The sequence below is a fragment of the Schistocerca serialis genome, chromosome 2 (assembly GCF_023864345.2).
Source record: "Schistocerca serialis cubense isolate TAMUIC-IGC-003099 chromosome 2, iqSchSeri2.2, whole genome shotgun sequence".
Taxonomy (NCBI): Eukaryota; Metazoa; Arthropoda; class Insecta; order Orthoptera; family Acrididae; genus Schistocerca; species Schistocerca serialis.
Window position 1 is genome coordinate 320,066,788 of NC_064639.1, and position 21,105 is coordinate 320,087,892.

The 21,105-nt window shown below is 39.6% G+C and overlaps 1 protein-coding gene across 1 annotated transcript in view; it reads right to left on the bottom strand.

The window, feature by feature from the left end:
* Window positions 1-20,288, bottom strand: part of LOC126457118 (beta-galactoside alpha-2,6-sialyltransferase 2) — a 73,976-nt gene extending 53,688 nt beyond the window's left edge. Inside the window, exon 1 of the mRNA XM_050093173.1 lies at window positions 19,232-20,288. Coding sequence (XP_049949130.1) covers window positions 19,232-20,045 — 814 coding nt within the window. The 5' untranslated portion in view covers window positions 20,046-20,288. The remainder of the gene's footprint in view (window positions 1-19,231) is intronic.
* Between the last annotated feature and the right edge of the window lie 817 nt (window positions 20,289-21,105).

Below are 21,105 nucleotides of genomic sequence, written 5' to 3' on the forward strand. Positions count from 1 at the left end.
TTTCCATCCAGTCACTCACTGATCAGTCTGGCCTGGCAATGGAAGACAGCAAAATGAAAGTTGAAATTTTAAATTTAGCATTTGATAAATCTTTCACACAGGAGGACTGTACAAACATACCGTCATTTGAGTCTCGTACAGATTCCCGTATGGAGGACATAGTGATAGACATCCCTGGGGTTGTGAAGCAGCTGAATGGGTTGAAAATAAATAAATCACCAGGTCCTGATTGGATTCCAATTCGGTTTTACAGAGAGTACTCTACTGCATTGGCTCCTTACTTAGCTTGCATTTATCGCAGATCTCTTGCCCAACGTAAAGTCCCAAGCGACTGGAAAAAAAGAGCAGGTGACACCTGTATATAAGAAGGATAGAAGGACGGATCCTCAAAATTACAGACCAATATCCTTAACATCGGTTTACTGCAGGATTCTTGAACATATTCTCAGTTCGAATATAATGAATTTCCTTGAGACAGAGAAGTTGCTGTCAATGCATCAGCATGACTTTAGAAAGCATCGCTCCTGCGAAACGCAACTTGCCCTGTTTTCACATGATATCTTGTAAACCATGGATGAAGGGTATCAGAACGGATGCCATATTCCTTGACTTCCAGACAGCGTTTGACTCGGTGCCCCACTGCAGACTTCTAACTACCTGCAAACTTCTAACTAAGGTACGAGCATATGCGATTGGTTCCCAAATATGTGAGTGGCTCTAAGACTTCTTAAGTAATAGAACCCAGTACGTTGTCCTCGATGGTGAGTGTTCATTGGAGGTGAGGGTATCATCTGGAGTGCCCCAGGAAAGTGTGGTAGGTCCACTGTTGTTTTCTATCTACATAAATGAACTTTTGGATAGGGTGGATAGGAATGTGCGGCTGTTTGCTGATGTTGCTGTGGTGTACGGGAAGGTGTCATTGTTGAGTGACTGTAGGAGGATACAATATGACTTGGACAGCATTTGTGATTGGTGTAAAGAATGGCAGCTAACTCTAAATATAGATAAATGTAAATTAATGCAGATGAATAGGAAAAAGAATCCTGTAATGTTTGAATACTCCATTAGTAGTGTAGCGTTTGACACAGTCACGTCGATTAAATATTTGGGCATAACATTGCAGAGCGATACGAAGTGGGACAAGCATGTAATGGCAGTTGTGGGGAAGGCAGATATTTGTCTTCGGTTCATTGGTAGAATTTTGGGAAGATGTGGTTCATCTGTAAAGGAGATCGCTTATAAAACACTGATACGACCTATTCTTGAGTACTGCTTGAGCGTTTGGGATCCCTATCAGGTCGGATTGAAGGAGGACATTGAGCAATTCAGAGGCGGGCTGCTAGATTTGTTACAGGTAGGTTTGATCATCATGCGAGTGTTACGGAAATGCTTCAGGAACTCGGGTGGAGTCTCTGGAGGAAAGGAGGCATTCTTTTCGTGAATCGCTACTGAAGAAATTTAGAGAACCAGTATTTGAGGCTGACTGCAGAACAATTTTACTGCCGCCAACTCATATTTTGCGGAAAGACCACAAAGGTAAGATAAGTGAGATTAGGGCTCGTACAGAGGCATATAGGCAGTCATTTTTCCCTCGTTCTGTTTGGGAGTGGAACAGGGAGAGAAGATGCTAGCTGTGGTACGAGGTGCCCTCCGCCACACACCGTATGGTGGATTGCAGAGTATGTATGTAGATGTAGACGATTTGTTAATGTTAGAAATGCTAAGCTGACGATACTTCGGAGGTACATTAAACTGTAGTTCCCCTACAATTGACTTGGTAATTCAGTTTGAAGGTTGGTAGAAAGAAAGTGCCCAGTAATGCACTGTGGTGTTCACACCAATTTCCACATTGAGGACAGCTTCACTTAATTACCAGAAAAAATATCCATTATCAACAGTGAACGGAGAAAAAATAATTAATATCACTAACATCAATAATTGTAAGAAGTACAAATTCACAGCAGTGTGTTCAGTTTCCGGTATTATCTCTGTTCAACTGCCGTTATTGTGATTTTCAGCCCAAAAAAAGATTTGATACAGCTCTCCATGATAGTCCATCCAGTGCAACCCTCTTCTTCTCTATACGTATAGCTACCACTACATCCATCTGAATCTGTTTACTGTATTCATTCCTTGGTCTCCCTGTACAATTTTTACCCCCCCCCCCCCCTAAACAATTCCTTTTGGTATCAAATTAACAATTCCTTGATGTCTCAGCACGTGTCCTATCAATCAATCCCTTCAAGTACTGCCATAAACTTCTTTTTTCCTAATTTGATGCCATAATTCCGCATTTACTATCGATCTACACATCTAGTCTTCAGCATTTGTCACCAGCACCAGGTTTCAAAAGCTTCTATTTTTTTCTTGTCTGAACTACCTATTATCCAATGCGGGCACATTAAACTCACATTTTTACACATATATCTCACAAATTTCTATTCCACAGAAGAATTTCTGTTACTTTAATGAGTAAAAGGTACTGAGCAGGAATTAATAACTCACATTTTTATATTTAAAAAACTTCCAAATATTCATCGAGTAGCCATATTTACAAATTAATATGGGATGTAAATGTAAAATGACTCATTCCACATCATTACAATTTTTTGTGCAAAATGATCCCTGGAACATAAAACTAACTAAATAAATAAATAACTAATTGAGAAAAAGAAGCAGCATATCTGACAGAATATATACATGAACTGAAGATATTGTCTCCATGTTTCCAAGTGCCCACTAACCCTCCACACCTTTAATCTACCTGCCTCATAAGTCTCCCCCTCCTATCCCCACTCTGTCCATTTCTGCTGCCCCTTGTGGTCTGTGAACAATAATTTCAGTTCATGTTTGTATTTTGTCAGATACAGTGATTCTTTTTCTCAGTATGTTTATAGGTACGACTATGTGTTCAAATCTGAAAGATGTGTGTTTAACCACAAGTTTGATATGACCACACTGGATGATACATGCACTAATGATTGCTCCTCTACAGCCAAAATCGATCTTCAATAAATCCAAGTATTCACCAGTGATTGCTGCATTCTTCCATTTTAATTGCGCTTATGTACCTAAAGTCCAGAGTTAATGTTTATTTTTGTAGTTCCTATGTACACTTGACCACATGTGCCAAGAAACTTATATAGTCCTGTTGTGGCAAGTGGTGGGTATCAGTCTTTTGCAGTATTTAAATATTCATGCACTTTTCCTTGTTTAAACACTCTGTCTTCTTAGTGCTCTGCTGGTGTGTTCTGTTAGTTTTTTAATGATTGGGAGAGAAACTTTCCCTTTACTTGGTTGTTTTTCAGTTCTTTTGGGGTATGGTGCCCTACTTCCCTCTTTGTCAGGGTAGCCATTTCTTCTGAAAGCAGTTCTTAAATATTTAAGCTTGTCCTCTGAGTACTGTTTTCCTCCACCCCTCTCTCTGAGCATACCTTCCTCCCCTCCTTCCCCTCCGTCTATTCACATCCTCTCCACCCCCCACCCCTCTTTTTCCACCTCCACAACCCCGTTACTTTCCCACCTGCCCACTACTCCTCTACATCTATCACCTGTCTCATCTATCTTCCCCTCCTCCTCCCTCTCTGTCTATACCCTCCTCTAACTCTCTCTAGCAATGCTCATTGGTATGTGTAGCCCCTGGAATACAATTCAATAAAGCATGCTGATACCACTTCCACAACATGCTAGGCATGCAGGGCGGGCTACACATCAGGGGCTTGAAAATCTTTTATTTGCCCCTGATGTACAGCCCACAATGCAAAGAAGGCCAATAAAGTAGGACAGTACTACTAAAACACAATACCCTTGTCATGCCAGGCAGACTACATGTCAGGGTCCGGAAAACCGTTTCTTGCCCCTGACATGTAGGCTGCCTTGCCAATCATGTTTATTTGGCCAGCTCATACTGTTCCCACACAAAATGTCTGTTGTATAGGGTAGCCATGCCCGGGGTTGGGAAAAACTTGCTTTTCCCCATATCTGCATTCCTATTGGAGTTAGGAGTTAATAAACCCCACAGTGCTGAGACTCGCGAGGCCTGCTGTTTCTGTGCTGAATTTAACTGAAACTGATTGTGGGGTTTGGAAAGAGATATCTCTCTCTCTCTCTCTGTGTGCGTGAGAGAGAGAGAGAGAGAGAGAGAGAGAGAGAGAGAGAGAGAGTGATATTGTCTTCAAGTTTTTTTCCCTTACCTAGACACTCTATTTTACATTCCTTCCCCCTTTGCCTTCTTTGCTTAGTACTCGTTTGGCATTTGAGCTCTTAATATTCATACAGCTGCTTCTTTTTGTCTAAAGGTCTGTTTAATTTTCCTGTAAGTGGCATCTATCTTTTCACTAGTTAATCATATTTTTACATCTTCCTTCTAAGCCACTCCCGCTTAGACATTTTGCAATTTCTGTCAGTCTCATTTTTTAGAAGTGTGTATTTACTTTCTCCTGCTTCATGTGCTGTATTTTTATATTTTCTTCCTTTTTCAGTTAAATTCAATATCTCTTGTGCTACTTGGGGACTTCTACTAGGCTCTCATTCACCTATTTTACCGTCTGCTGCCTTCACTGCATCATCTCCCAAAGCTAAGGTATAAATCTGTCTTCCATTCCATTTCTTGCAAAATTTCAATCAATCATTACCTGAAGCTGCCTCTGAAACTCTGAACAATGTAATTCTTTCAATTTCTCTCCGGATTCCACGTCCCATCTGCTACCATTTTGCCATTTTCTTGAGTTTGAACCTGCATTTCAAAGTAATAAATTATCGACATAGCCCACATCTGCCCCTGGAAATGTCTTAAAATCTAGATTCAATATCTGTCATAGCTTCAATCAGAAACTTTTCCATACACCCAGAAATCTTTCACTTACACAGCCTTCTTCAGTGAGTGTTAAATCAAGTTTCTGTGATGATTAAATTCTGCTGTGTGCAGGATTCTACCTGGTAGCTTTCTCTCTAATTCCTTTTCACCAATCCATGTTCTCCTAATACTTTTTCTTCTTTTCCTTTTCCTTTCCTTTGCCACATTATACATTCTTTAAATCTTTTCTTCATCTGAAAAGCTAACTGCCACATAAACTTGTGCTACTGTGGTGGCGGCTGAATTTTTGTCTATCTTACTATGACAATGTTTTCACTATGCTGCTAATATTAGCTTACCTGCATTCCAATTTCCTTATTTATCATGCGTTACCCCTATTTTATTTTGTGTTGATAACCCTGTACTGAAAAGTCTACAAGTCCTGGTCATACTACCACTGAACTTCACTAATTCTCAATATAATTTCAACCTATCCATTTCCTTTTTTAAATTCACTAATGTCACAAACCAGTTAAGAGATCTAACATTCCACAGTCCAATCCTTACAACATCAGTTTTGTTCTTCCTGATAATGACAACCCCCTGAGTAGTCCATGGGCAGGGATCCAAAATGGGGGCTATTTTACTTCCGGAATATTTTACCCAAGAGGATGGCATCATCATTTAAACACACAGTAGAGCGGATTGCCATTGGGAAAAATTACAGTTGTAGTTTCCCTTGCTTTCAGCCATTCGCTGTCCTGACACAGCAAGGTCATGTTGGCTAATGTTATAGTGCCAGATCAGTCAGTCAACCAGACTGTTGCCCCTGCAAATAATTTAAAGGCTGCTGCTTCTCTTCAGGAACTACAAGTTAGTCTGGCCCTTCCACAGACATTCCTCCATTTAACTTGCACCTACAGTACAGCTATCTGTATCATTGAAGCATGCAAGCTACCACACCTTGACAAGGTCCATGGTTCAGGGGATCAGCCTCTCTAGTGATGTAATGAAAAACAAATGAATGGAATATATGATTCACAATCTGGCTAAATTCCTTGGTATTCTTTAACATGATTATGTTTGACATTCTCTAATCAGAATACATTCTGGAGAAACCTATGGGAAAAGGGATAAAACAATGTAATATGAGGGTTGGGACTTTAATAGTGGCAACTATTTATTTAGAGCTCGTACAAAATAGGTAAGTGCTTCAAAGTTTTACTGACCTTCGAAGTAGTCACCATTGTGTATAACCTGTTGCCAGCAATGTGGAAGTCATAGGTTACTCTTAGCAGTAAAAGTTGTGTTGACAGTTCGAGCGCCGTGGCATACTGCCCGATGAATTTGTAACAGTTCTGAAGCGAATTCTGTCAACTATTTCCTTCAGTTTAGAAATTGAGTTGAACTTATGAGGGCTTAAGTCACGGGAGTGCAGTAGATGGTGTAGCACTTAGCAGCCCCATCACTCAAGCAAATCAGTAACAGCTTGCACTGTTTGTACGTGCTTGAGCATTGTCCTGCAAAATGATGGTCAGGTCCTGCAGAAAGTGTCATCACTTCTGTCTCTATGCTGTTCATTTTTGGAACACAACCTACAACCAGCTTAGAGACAAAAGTGATGACACTTTCTGCAGGACCTGACCATCATTTTGCAGGACAATGCTCAAGCACGTACAGTGGAAATTGTTACTGATTTGCTTGACTGATGTGGCTGCTAAGTGCTATACCACCTACTGCACTCCCCTGACTTAAGCCCCCGTGTGTTCAACTCGATTTCTAAACTGAAGGAATCACTTCACAGCATTCACTTCAGAACTGCTACAAATTCGTCGGGCAATAGACACGCCGCTCGAACTGTCAGCACAACTGGCACTGCTTAGAGTATCCTATGACTTCCACATCGCTGGCAACAGGCTATACACAATGCTGGTGACTACTTTGAAGGTCAGTAAAACTTTGAAACATATGTCTATTTTGTACGAGCTGTAAATAAATAGTTGCTACTAATAAATTTCCAACCCTCATATATAAGGAAAAAGGAATAGAACAATGTAATATGTATGTGCATGGTTCCCAATGATATGAACTACTAAAACATCATATTGTATATGAACTTGGTAAAGAGAGATAAGATTCAGTGCTGTGGTGCACAAACACTATTCTGTAATTGATGGAGCTCCTAAATTTCTAAACATATAGTTTTAGCCAATAGGCATCTTCTGTGAACTGGCAAAAACCTTTATCTTAATCAGAAATTATTTTAAAAAGAGAAAGAGAGAAGGAGAGGCAGGGGTGGGAGAAGGCAAGGTATGGGGGGAGAGGGGGTTGCCACATAGGCACCAGACAGTTATAATTAAAGTGCAGCTATCCACAAAGGTCCAATGTGGGCTGTAATTATTAATGCATTGAAGCAGAACTAATTTATACCGCAAAAAAATTAGTTCAAATTTTTGCCACCAGGTGCAAATCTGGCTCTGTGAATGTAACAAGATGTATAGAATGTTTCTGTTTGTGATGGATTAGGAATGGGACGTTGGCAGAAAAGGTAAAACTAGTGAAAAGGCATTATGTTAGTTTTATTAGCAACCGCTGATTACACAATTTGTTCAGCATGAGCACCAGAGATGCTGGCAACATGCTGCGGCCATAAAATGACGTAATCAACAGTTGCTTGCAGCAGTTATGGTGGAATCTGAGCAATGTATTCCAGTATACTGGGTTCAGATCAGGTACTGGCTGAATGTGTCCCTGGAAAATGCGTTCTTTTAGATATCCCCAGATCCAAAAGCCTTATGGATTCAGATCAGGTGATCTTGCACACCATGCATCTGGAAAACCTCTGAAGACAACACTTTTTGTGAAAGGCTGCATTAAGCAGATCTTTCATGGGCAAGTGACATTAGGTGTTGCCACATCTTGAATGGAAACAGTAATTTGCACACAGTTGCACTCTTTCAAAGCACGAATCACAAGTTGTAGAAGAGATCTTGCCAATGTGGAGATGTCATGGTACACCTGACAGGTCCTCTGGGTGTATCCTCTTCAAAGTACAGATCAAGAATAAGGGTGCTTGTGAATCCACACCACACAGTCACATATGGCAAGTAGAATGGCTCTTTGTGCACAACATCTGGTTTAACAATAGCCCAGATTTGAAAGTTCTGTGTATTCACTTTGGTCTGTAATGTAAAATGTGCCTCATCACTCCATAGAATACAGCTCAGTCAGATGTCAACAACTTTGATCTTTGCCAGAAACTGAAGACCAAATTTAGAAAGTTGCTGCACATCATGATGTTTCAGTTGCTGCATCATCTGGATCTTGTAAGGGTACCAGTGTAATATAGACTGCAAAACTTTCCAGACTGTTGACCGAGGATGGACAATTCTTGTGATACTGAATGAGCACTAGCACTATTCGGGGCATGTGCTGCATGGGCAGTAAGAGTAACAGCAACCTTGTCAATAACTTCCACTGGAATATGATGCCTTCCTCTTCCAGGTGCCACACCAAGCTCAGCATTGTTTTCAAATTTCATTATAATCTTCTTTAAAGCATTTAATGACACTGGGCCTCTTCTCAGACCTTTTAGTTGGCAATACTCAGTCGATACAGTACTGTAATTGCTGCGGTTTCATATAAAACAGGTTCAATAACAGTGCACGGTCTCTCTTCCAAATAACCATACTGTCCATTGTGTTATGGCTTGTCAAATGCCATTGTAGATGTCATACAGTCATACTATGTGCAGTGCCAGATTTGCACCTCATGGCTAAAATTTGAACTAATTTTTTTCCAGTGTAAATTGGTTCTGCATTAGCATATCTACCAAGTTTTAGTGCAAGACAATAATTATTTTCATTATAACCACTCAGTATAATCAGCCCATCAAGTAATTCCCCAAGTTCCTTTCTCACCAACAGCAAGCTGAGTGAAAATTCAAAGTAACGACTGTCTCAGACTAGGGTCTCTCATAGTCTGATACAACATAGTCCCTAATGATCCTGTTCTGGGTCTCTTGCTCCTTTATTTTCCTAGCTACATACAACCACCATAACTTTCAACTTTTCGCATATGATATCAGTATTATGACAATATATTTCAGCTATAGACAGCATTAATATACTGTCCTATGTTTTTATTGTGTTTATTCTCTGTTACGATTCACCTTATCACAGCCTGACATATTTCATTCATTTTTATATCGCTCACAAAGTCTCAGCAGATCTTACAGTGTAACACAGTAACTATCAGGCACAATCGAACAATGGAAACTTCAGGTTGGAATACCAACAATATTAGGAAAAGGATCGATTGCTAGTCACTGTAAAGAGGACTCACTGACTTGCAGACAGGCACAATGGAAAGATTGTTACACATTATAGCTTTCATCCAAAGCCCTCTTCAGCAAAGAAAACACGTGCACATTCACACAACATACCTGACAAACACATGACCACTACCTCCGGAGCTGCAATCGCAGTTAAGTACAAACAGTCAATATTTCCAAGTTACTGAGTTGTCACTTAAATAGAAAAGACAAATTGCACCTCCTAAGTGCACACCACTAGCTCTTTTGGAATTTTTTCCTGAATAAACTTCTCTCTTCATTACTAGCAACAGGGAGATTAAATTTATGTTCACAGTGCAACCATTAAGCAGTTGACAGTACTTACCTACGTTAACAAAATAACATCCCTATTTATTAAGACTAGCTCCATACTTAACTACTCAACGTATTTAAGGTGTGTTCCTTGGATTTTTTTATATTTTTTATATTTTTGGCTTGGTGTATTGTAGGTAGAGTAGTAAAGTATGTGAATCCACGCATATCACGTAAAATTCAGTCCATTAGCTTTAATACTAAGACCACTTACACATTATGTTTCTAACAATTATGTTGGTGGAACAAAACCACCAACAGGAAACGCCAAATTCAACATGTAATTACCTGAAAGTTTCACAAATTGCTCAAGTGTCAAATAAATGCAATGTATGTAAGATTGTCATCACTTAATAATATTGCAGATTGTGTATGTCATAACTGTATTTATACATACAATCTGAGCTCCACGATGAGAAATGGGCCTTTCAATCTGTTTGTAACATCTCACCTTCGAAGTATCCAAATTCCGTTTACTTGTGGTCATACTGCTAGATTCTTCACGAACTTATTTGTTGTCTAGGCTGTAGGTGCGTGTAATGACCAAGTATTGAATATGCGAACTGCCTCTTTGTGCATTCGCCTATGGAGTTGAATTCTCGGCAAAGAAATAGCAAGCTTGTGGCTTGACAATACACAGTATTCATACAGACAAAATGTATCTGAACTACGTACTATTTTTTGTCTCTAAGGTAAGAACAACATAAGAACATACATAAAAATCATAAAACGCTCTGACAGCTCGAAATAATGCACCACCAATTTTAGCAACCCTCATGACTGACACTCAAAGGTAACTGACAACTCTGCCCTAACGATACTTATTTGCACGCGCATGGCACATCTCGACACTGCATTGCACTACACTGTGTAGTGGCCCCAGAATTTTACGGAAGTCTGGAGACACTTGTGTTCCAGCCTTTTCGAACACGCGTTATTTTAAAGCAGGGCGTAAGGATGAGTATGGGATACTGCACCCATTTATTGTTTGTGCAGGTGAAACTGGAAGGGAGATAATTTGTCGGTGCTGGCAAGTGTTCAGCACGACCTGCCAAGAATGAGCAAATACAGCCCGGAAGCTCCGTGACCGACTGCAAAGAGTAATGTAGCATTGTATTGTTAAAAAACATATGGAGACACCCGAAAAAGTGACTGTTTATTAGACATTGAACTGCTGTTGAGAGTACATGGACTGGACGTGGATAGTCAACCTCGATAAAAGCTTATGTATTAATTGTGTTCAAAAATGTGTAATTAACTGATTTTGGGTGCCCGGTAATGTGTGGGATTACGTCATAAAGTTTAGTTGGCTTTTATTATTATTATTATTATTATTATTAATTTTTTTTTCTTTTTTGTACAAAGTGGAAATAAATATGTTCTGGTGCATTGAATGATATTTCAAGAGTAGCGTATTTTTTAAATAAGAAGAGAGAGAGCACGAGAGTGAAATTTCCCCTTCCTAGCAGTGAAACCTTCGGAGAAGCGTCCAGTGCTAGCAGAAGACATCGGCGCTGCAAGAAAGCAGAACCAGCATTCTTCAACAAGTAAGTCCACAAAAACGCTTAAGCTGTATAGAGAGAGCTTAACATTACATCGGGCCACCACAACTGCAAGACAAACTACACCTTGGCTACTAATCAGTAGAGAACCATCTAGGTAGCATGCCAGAAAGTGCACTTGTTGTCCAGATCCCATTGTACTTGTCAACGGCAGTTCTGAAATAGTTGGTGATGGTGTTGGTGTTAGTGCTGGTGATGGTGCTGGTGGGTGTGGTGGTGGGCTATTGGGTAGTCAGTCATCACGTGGAACATATGCTGATTTTACTCTTTCTATGGAGACTGTAATAGGCTTGCCGTTCACCAATACCTTGAAGGTGCATTCCCCTATTGCAACACACTGTGTGCAGGCAGTGTACAGTGGTTGGTTGCAGCAAAGGTCTGACACCATCTGCGCACAGCACAGGTCCTGATGAACTTATGTAACAGGCATGCCATGCCTTGAAGCTAGGTGTGGGTGAAGTCAGGTGACACATTCCCCCAGTCGAAGTTGCTATGATTGATATCAGGTAACTGCAATGGTTGTGCTTCTACAAACTCTCCAGGTAGGCACAGGGATTTGCTGTAAACAAGTTCTGCTGTTGAGATGTCTAAATTGGGTTTATTTGCCATCTGGAGGTCCAGTAATATCATTGGTAGGAGTGAGTGGTGCCAGCACAGTTACTGCCCAGTTGGTAACTGGTGGTCCTATGGTGCACTGTGCCACAGAACTCTGTTAGTTAGGACAACAGGTCCAACTGAAATTGGCGGACATAATCAGTCATTACGTACAGCAGCAACCAAACTGAAAAATCCAACTTGATGTGAAAGCAGATGCCAACATTTCTGCAGACGTGTTACACAATTCGGTTGCTTACAGCTAGGTGTAAAACAATCAGTCATAGTAAGAGTATATCATTATCCACTGGAAGAAGGTAGTGGACCCATGATGTTGACATGGACATGTGAAAATCGCGTTTTTGTTATCGGAAAATTCCCCAACTGGTGCATGTGCGTGACGGTCGATCTTGTTCCACTCATGGCAGTCTTTTTGTATTCTTGGTTGCACAAAATGGTAGGAGACTGGGCAAACTGTTGGCCTAACACCAGGATGACTTAAGTTGTGCAACTTGTTGTTGATGGGCTTGTGAAACACTACCAGCAATAAAGACCTTGGCTTTCCACTCAAGAGGTCACAGTATATTTTGGCTTTTGTATCAGACACATTGACTAACCTCAAATCTATGGCTGTCAACAGGTTGTTGAGATAGTTTTGAAGCTCTTTGTCAGATTTCTGTGCCTCGGAAAATCATATGAAATCTATAGTGCTTGAGCTGTTCAAAACACAAGAAGTGAGCAATTGTTGATCTGCTGAAATGCATATATAAATGGCTTATGCTCTGTAAAAATCATGAAATTCCCTGCTTCCAGATGTAAGTGAAAGTATTTGTTGCCTTATACATTGCGAGGAATTTCCGATCATAAGTGCTCCACTTCTGCCATGATGATGACAGCTTATGGGAGTAGAAGGCCGAAGGTTGGCATGTGCCCTGATGGAACTCTTGTAGAGTAGCCCCAATTGCTACTTGACTGAAGTCGACTGCCCGTGCAAGGGGTGCTTTCGCCGCTTCAAAGGCCACACTCATGGCATCAGTCCACTGAATTAGGGAATTGGTCTGACAAGTTCTGTGGTAAAAGGTTCTCGTAATGCTGCTGCTTGTGGCCAGTGTCGTAACTCGCAAACATTATATGAGCTTGTGATCTACAAAATGGCTTACAGCTTTCCAAGCTAAGGAAGTGAGCCCTTGGATGAAATTTGGTGCTCTAAACAATCAATCTGTGGTTATCCAAAAAAACACTTGGATGTGTTCAGTATCATGCCATATTTATTTAGCCATTCCAAGACCTCTTTCAGGTGTTGCTCATGTTGTTCTGACGAGAAGATGAGAATGTCATCTAAGTACATGAAATAGAAGGATAGTCCTTGTGGTACTGCATCCATAAACTGCTGCCATGTTTGTGCGGCATTTTGCGAGCCGAATGTTGTATACAGAATCTCAAAAAACCAAATGGGGTGGTGATTGCAGTTTCTCGAATGTCTTCTTCCACTATGGATATCTGTGTATACACCTTAACACAATCTTATACAATAAAAATTGTCATGCCACATAATGTATAATAGTAATCATGCAGCAGAGGAACAGAATATCATTCTAGCACCAACTGGCCATTGAGGGCCAAGTAATCCCGGCATGGATTCCATGCACCATCTTTCTTTGGCACCAGGGAGAGGACCGTGGACTACTGAATGGGACTATAATCCCCTCTCTCTACATGGCATTAAATTCTACCTTTGCGATCACTAACCAATCTGTAGACAGACTTTGTGGCCAACGGGAAACTACAAGGCTGTTTGTGATCTTACTATGATTTACAGTATCATGACATCCCTCTTCCAGTGCTCCTGGGGGGTCATGTCAAGGCCAGGAACCACTGTAGAAGGCACATGTATTCCCCAACATCTGCCTGCACAACTTCGGCTGAGTGCACCACAGTGCAGTGACAGAAGCCAGAAGTCACCAGGCCAGTTACACTGACCACCAATTGCACATTTTCCATGTCCAGTAGCACATGGTATTACGCCAACAAATCAGCACCGAAGATGGGCTCAGAGACATCCATGATCATAAAATCCCTCATGAACAGACAGAGCAGCCCCACGTCTAATTCCATACACTGATTAGTACTGAAGAGTTGTTCATGGCGGACAGACGGAATAAGGTTGCTGGTCTATGATAACATATCAGTCTCTGGGTCAAGATACAAAAGTCTGATGTAGTATCCATTCAACATTTGTAGCCCAATTTCCAGTCACTAATGCTGGAAAGACATGTGGCAATCAGAGGTAGTGCTTATGTCCGATCATCACAGGCACTTTGGTACGTGCATGGCAATACGCACTTGTGTGCCTGGTCCCAAAATCTTCAGTGATACCAGTGAACAGAGTGTAGTTCTTGTCTTGTTATTCAACGAGGTAGTGGAGGAATGACTTCTAGACCTCCTGCAGTACTGGTTTCTGCTGTCGCTTCTGTCACATCAGGACAGCAATTCATTGATTCACTTGGTGAGGGCCTCGACCATAGCTGTTAGATTGTCCATTATCTGCTCATGTGAGCATGGTTTATGTTAGGCCATGAAACATCACAGCTGGTGCACCAGTCAGGGAAGAGAACATCGTCAATGGTACTGGATTATTTGACAGTCAACACACTGTAACATATAGTGACTGATGCACCAAAGGAATCTCCAACTGCTATGCTATTATGGCAAGCAGCTGCTCCACAACGTGCGCAGCACGTTATCAGGCTCAGTCTAAGTGTCCAACTTGCTGCACAAATGCTGTAACTATTGTGGAGACTTTTGGCCGCCAATACCCTCTTGTTTTGACACTTGCTGGAGGCATTCCTCTTGTGAGGTGGAAACCAATCATATCAATTCTGAGTTAAGCTTTTCGTACTCGTCACCTCCAAGGGGTGTGGTGATCACATCTTCCATTCCAGCAGCGTAACTGTTCTCCCGCTGACTAACAACCAATGCAAATTAAGTGGAGCCTGGCATAATACCCACACAGAGGAATCTGGCTTCCATTTGTGTGAACCATAGTGCCAGGTTGTTTTGCCAGAATGGGGGCAAATACATTGAAAGTCTTTAAACTGACCAAATTATCACACCCAAGAAATCCATCATACCAGATCCAGCATAGTTGCACCTCTTGCATGCTAGATCATGTTGGAGTCACTACTGTGATCATACTGCTGGATTCGTCCTATAGGCCTAGCCTCTAGGTGCATGAAACGACTTACGCCATATGTGAACTGTCTCTTTATTGAGTTTGCCAAAGGAGTTGAATTCTCTGCATAGAAATAGAAAGTTCATGCCTAGACGATACACAGACTTCATATAGATAAAATGTATCTGAACTAAAAGCTATTTCTTGTTGGTAAGGTAAGAACACACATAAAAACCGTAAAAGTCTCTGAAGGAATAATTTACTATTGACATCAGTGCATCTGGTAACTCACAAAGATAGCCAATTGACATCTACGTCGAACGATATTTATATATTTGTGTGCACATGATATTACTTGACACAGTACTACACTACAAGAGAAACTGAAGCTAGGCTGCTCAACACATTTAGATTTGATACCACAGTAATATCTTGAAAATTTGTCTAGTATGTAATTAAAATTCAATCTAAAACTGAAGAGTTAGACCCATAATCTTAACATGTTGCACATCCAGTGAGAGTTCACAGATCTACAGAATACATTTACAATTGTCCCATGATAATTACAGAGTGACAATGTTCCATATATTTCTTGGACATCACACAGAAAAAGAAAACGGAGAATGGAGAAGGTAAAAAGGAGAATGTAGTTCGTGTGCTTCTGCAAAACACTATGTAGCATATGCCAAAAAGTACATAATCTCTCAGTCACTGAAGTTATCAAGTGTGGTGAATTTTCCAATGCAAAATTGCTTTTTATTTTATCTGCCATTGCAACCTTCTGAAAAGGTCTCTGATTCACTAATTTACCCATGATGAAAATTTTGTAGGGTCACACACTGAAGGACACTAATCAAGGACAATTCGAATGGGAACTTTCTAAGTCGTCTCTTGTGTAGGTAAGAATTCATGTGATGAAACATACTCCAACATTTGCCTTTTCTTTGAACAGATCAGATTTCCATGATTGTCCACAATTTAAAAAATAAAATAAAAAACAACTTAAACACACTATACTACACCATTTGTAATGATATACTCTTAACTAGTTAACAAAGCATTGAGTTACAATAGGTACTGCAACATGTGTAGGGCTAAAGCTCTTGGGTTTCCAGTCAGACTTCTTATCACCACTGCCACTACCTGGTGAAGTGTTCCCGATGTCCCTATATTTATACTAGTGAGGCAGCTGCATCTCCTGCCTGGGGGGGGGGGGGGGGGGTATTCTGTGGCTGGCATGTGAGAAGGGGACTGGGGACAAGGGGGAGGGGGAGAGATGGGGGAGGGGGGGAGGGGGTCAGGACAGAGTGTGCACTCAAATCTTGAATCTTTGCAAGGGCATTCTTCACCCATCTCATGATGCAGACTCTGCTTGTCTCACTCTCTGTTATAGCTACTAACATGGGCTTTCATGCCTATTGGAAAGATTATTTTGGACTCTTTATTTCTATAGACTTCTTTACAATGAATGTTGATGCCAACATCAGCTAAACACAGCTCTGTGTCTCAAAATGCTGCAAGGCACACATCAGGTCTATATATCTGGGATAGAGCACAGCCCAAATTAAGAACACTCATTTGACTTTGGAAACACAAAGTCACTGTGACCAACAAATGGTTACTGGAGAAGTATTAAAAATGATACAAACAATGACACAAGAGAATCTTTTAAACAGGGACAAGAATTATCACCTGAATTCAGTGTAGAATACTTTGTCAGCAATTACACGCCCAGAGCACATCTGATAGTGGCCAGTATGCAAGATGACGCAAGACTGTCCAGACAGAGATTCAAGTGCAATTTCTGATCACCACTACTATGCTCCCCACTCACAAAAGAAGCAGACAGCTGGAAGGTGCGACCACCCCCTGGTACAAATATAGGGACATCTCAATAGTTCGGCAGCAGATGAGTATAGGTAAGTTATGTGTACGAAGAAATTATATACACCATAAGGATTTACTTTGCTCACAAAACAACATTAGAATCTGTCATTAGGGTTTAACCAGTTGCATTTATAGACTCATAAGTTTGTTCTTCTCATAGTGATTGTTATGAGAAATAATTTGTATTAAAATAATTATGTAGTAACTACTGCCACTCCCCAGACAATAGCAACAAACAAAAAGAAAACCTATTACTGACCATCAAAACAAAGTAAACAAAAGAAAAGGGGTTGCAGAATTAATTTCTCTATGTCTACAATAAAATCACCCAGAAGCAGCTTTAGAAAATATGACCCTTAATCACTATTGCGTTTGTAGATGAAAATGAAGAAAGATGTCAATAGTAATATGTATGTGGTTATTTTGCACACCATTCTACAAATTTACAACTAAAAATTAATCCAAACAAAATTAAAAGACCATCTAAAGAAATGCTTTCAGTTTGAATGATAAATGAAAAGCACTATATTGCTTATGTTCTACAGGACTAATTAACTGCATTAACTAGTTTTTTGGCTTAAAAGTCTTTAAAGCCTGATGAAGGCCTTGTACACTGAAAAACCAATTAATGCAATAAATTAAACCCACAGAACACAAGCAATATAGTGCTTTTCATTTATTATAATGTTGTTCTACTAAGAACCAACGGAAGAATCAGCTAACATGCTATCAGTTTTACAGGTAACTTTGCAATTAATCATCATGTTACAGAACAGGGTACGAGATTGGACAGTTTGGTTATAACTTCATACACATTTTGAGCCAAAGCCAAATGCCATACCCCTTTTCCGTTCAAGTTGTTGCTGTGGACAATTTTACTCCTTTTAAGATTCAATTATTTGTAAGAAATATTTATTGTGAAACTTTAATCACACTGTCTCTTCAATAAGGCTTCAGTCAGTACATTTACATTTTGTACACTCATACACAATGAAAATGTTTATTTCCAAAATTTGGATTACCCCATAAGGTATTTGCGAATGAAAGTAACCGAAGTATATGCCAACACACTATTTTCTCAATTTCGATATTACTAATGACATGAAGAGCAAACCCTGCATTACTTTTTTTATGGAGTGCCAGACAGACTGATACAGAAACAGAGAGAGATAATGTAACTGAATAGATAAAAAATCTACTCACCAAGCAGCAATAGAACATGCACATAAAAAAAGGTTATCATTATGCAATGTTTCAGAGCCTGTGGTTTCTTCTTCTGGCAGGTTTATTGGGGAAGGAAGAAGGGTGAAGAAAAAGAACTTGAGAGGTCTAGAAAACAGGGTAGATTTTGGAAAAGTCATTCAGAACCACGTGTCGGAGGTGTTGACAGGTTGAGAAGGAAAGACCTTTCTTATGTACGTGTTCTGCTGTCACTTGGTGAGTAGATTTTTTATCTATTCAGTTACATTACATTGTCAAAAATTGATCGTTTTCATTGGGGGAGATATATATATATATATATACAGAAAAGTGAAATTGTAGTAATATTGTAATACATTCTCCTGCATTCCATGTTGTCCCTGACGACATAAAATGGTTTGCCCTTCAACACAATTAATTACTACACATTACCATGATCACATTTTATACAAGAATGATTCAGAAAACCAATAACCAAATAACTAATAGTTCTCAGTTCCTGAAGAAGAATAAACTGATCCAGGATTGAGTTATTTCCATTGTAATGACTCCTTTACAGACAGCAATGGATCTGATTTTAAATGAAAGAAAATATTCATGAATAAGATACAACAAATGTACACAATGAAACATAAATCCATCATTTGTAGTATCCCACAGGGAACCCGGAAGTGAAGCAGTTGTCAATATGGAAGTTTCTTTGAAACCACAATGATTTACAGGGCATCATCCTGTTAGACCTAATGTCTCACTTTTTACTAGGACAGATAGAGGCTCATTCAGATATATATTGGGATAACTACACAAAAACTATACACTAATAATAGTGTACAAACTCACATTAATATCTGGAATTTTCACCACACAACTAAATTGTTAGTCCCAAAATATGGAGGATCTAGCACTCCTACTAATATGAGTACCATACTGCCATAGAATACACACATTTCCAGCAACAGAAGTCAATATGATTTCTAACAATGCTAAAACACTGCCTTGACTGTCAAGTTTCATATTGGACAGGAACAGGGCTATACACATTAACCATGTCACATTATAAATTCAATCTACAATGTAATCAAATCACGTGGTATTTCAAGAGTACACTCTTCTACATCATATCCTACAGAACTAGGCACTTCATTCACATTGTGCTTACGCTGTTCCTTGACACAAAAAAAACATATATGATACAAAGCATATTTAATGTGCCAAATCTACAAAGCACTAGTCGAACTTTAATGAAGTACTGTCTGCCAGGGGAATTGATTGAAGATGCATGAAACTAAATCTACAATCTAATACAACATTTACCAGATCCATGCAGAGGAATATAATTTGCCTGATAGTCTCACCTATAAAGTTACCAAGTCCTGATCCATCTAAAGAGCCAGCATTAGTAACAATTGCACATGTGTTGAAATGCTTGCCTGGTTTTCCTAAAAGAGGTTCATCTGGAAACTGCTTACTAAGACCAAGTGTTGAAAAGGGTTCATCATTCTCTGAAAGAGTTCGGATTTTTACTTTGTTCTGCAGCTCACAAACTAATTCGTGAACACTTTTGCCTTGGTATGACCCTCTTGGGCCAGCATATTGAACATTGTAAGGGTTATTACCATCTCCACGAGCTTTAAAAACGCTACTCTCTTCCAACAAAACTCGACGCAGTTGAACTACGAGTTGACTTTTATATGTGGCAACCCTTGCTGAGAGTTTGTCATTTACCAACGGTAAGTCTGGCGAAGCAAGGCATTCTGAAGAGTCACCGCTGCACCTCGGTCCTTGGCTCTCTACGTCTGTGTCCATACCTCGGAGTTTAGGAAACCGTGGTTGACTGTATTTTTTAATGACTGTAGTCGACGTTTTATTTGATCTGCTTCTTAAGTGATGTCTTGGAGAACTCTTATTTGTTACATAATTTTTGACAGTTTGATTCTCTCTGTTAGAGCTGACTCCCATTGAAATAGTTTCTGACGAACCGTGATAATAAAAATAGATCTGACCATTACTGCTATAAATGTTGTGATTATTGTTAATAATACCAGCTAACTGATTATGCTGTCTTTCCACATATTGCCAGTATTGTGACCACAATAAATAAATATAGCCACACATTCCTATAAAAACCAAATTTATAAATATCCACACAGATACAGCAATCGCTCTCATACTGCGAATTTGACGAGTACTAGTCTTTCTTAAAATTATATACACATTTTATAATCAACAGCAGTGCGGTACTGTGGCGTAAACTTGCCGCACAGCTTTAATTAAAAAGAACCTAAAGCAAATAAATTTGTTATAAAAATGACACAGCCTAAATACTGAGGAAGACAAAACAACAATGCCTATTACATGTGATTCTAATGCCAACAACGATATTAACAAAACACTACATCCCATTAGCAGACAAATTCAATTTTTGACAGCACATGAATGTTACGATCTTTGGCCTCAAAGACATTCCACTAACATAACAAAAAACCATCAAACTCGGAAGTCTTGTATACGAGGAGCTTGTAAGATCGTGGCTTGTATATCATAACGCATTCCAGTAAAATCCGGCAAACAAGACTATAAAAATGAATTTCTTAGAATTATAAATCTTGATTCACGTATCTTTCCAAACTTTGTTAATTTTGTTGTCGATTTATGGCGAGAAACTTCTATTTTGTTCATGTATAGGCAGGCAGTTTTCGGATATAATAGTTGTGCATAGATTGCAACTACAATATGAATATATAAATTCAACAAGTATCCCGAAGTGAACCTTGTCGCTTTTCTTAAACATAGCAACCCTGATGCAGACTTTGAATGAATACGAACAGACGCATAAAGAAAAGCGCTGCGCGACGCGCTTTCGTGACAAGTTTGTTTAAAGTTCGCTGCACTGATTCAAATTACAGATTGGTAATTTTTTTATGTTTGCCATAATATTTTAGCAGTACAAATTATGAAAAATGCGGCATGAAGAAATTTTTTAAGCAGCATTCGATCGCATTTGTTACCGATCTATACAATACTGTCTGAATAAGAAAATTATCGGCAGTTCACTGTTGATATCATTAAAGATGCATCTGTGACTAATGTAATAAAAGTTCCACTAATAGCCTATAGCCAATGTATTTAAGACAAGTAGCAGATCCGTATACAAACCGAACACAACCACGAGCACAGTGTTTAATTACGTATCTACTTTCGATAGGCTTCTAGAATAGCACGATATTGT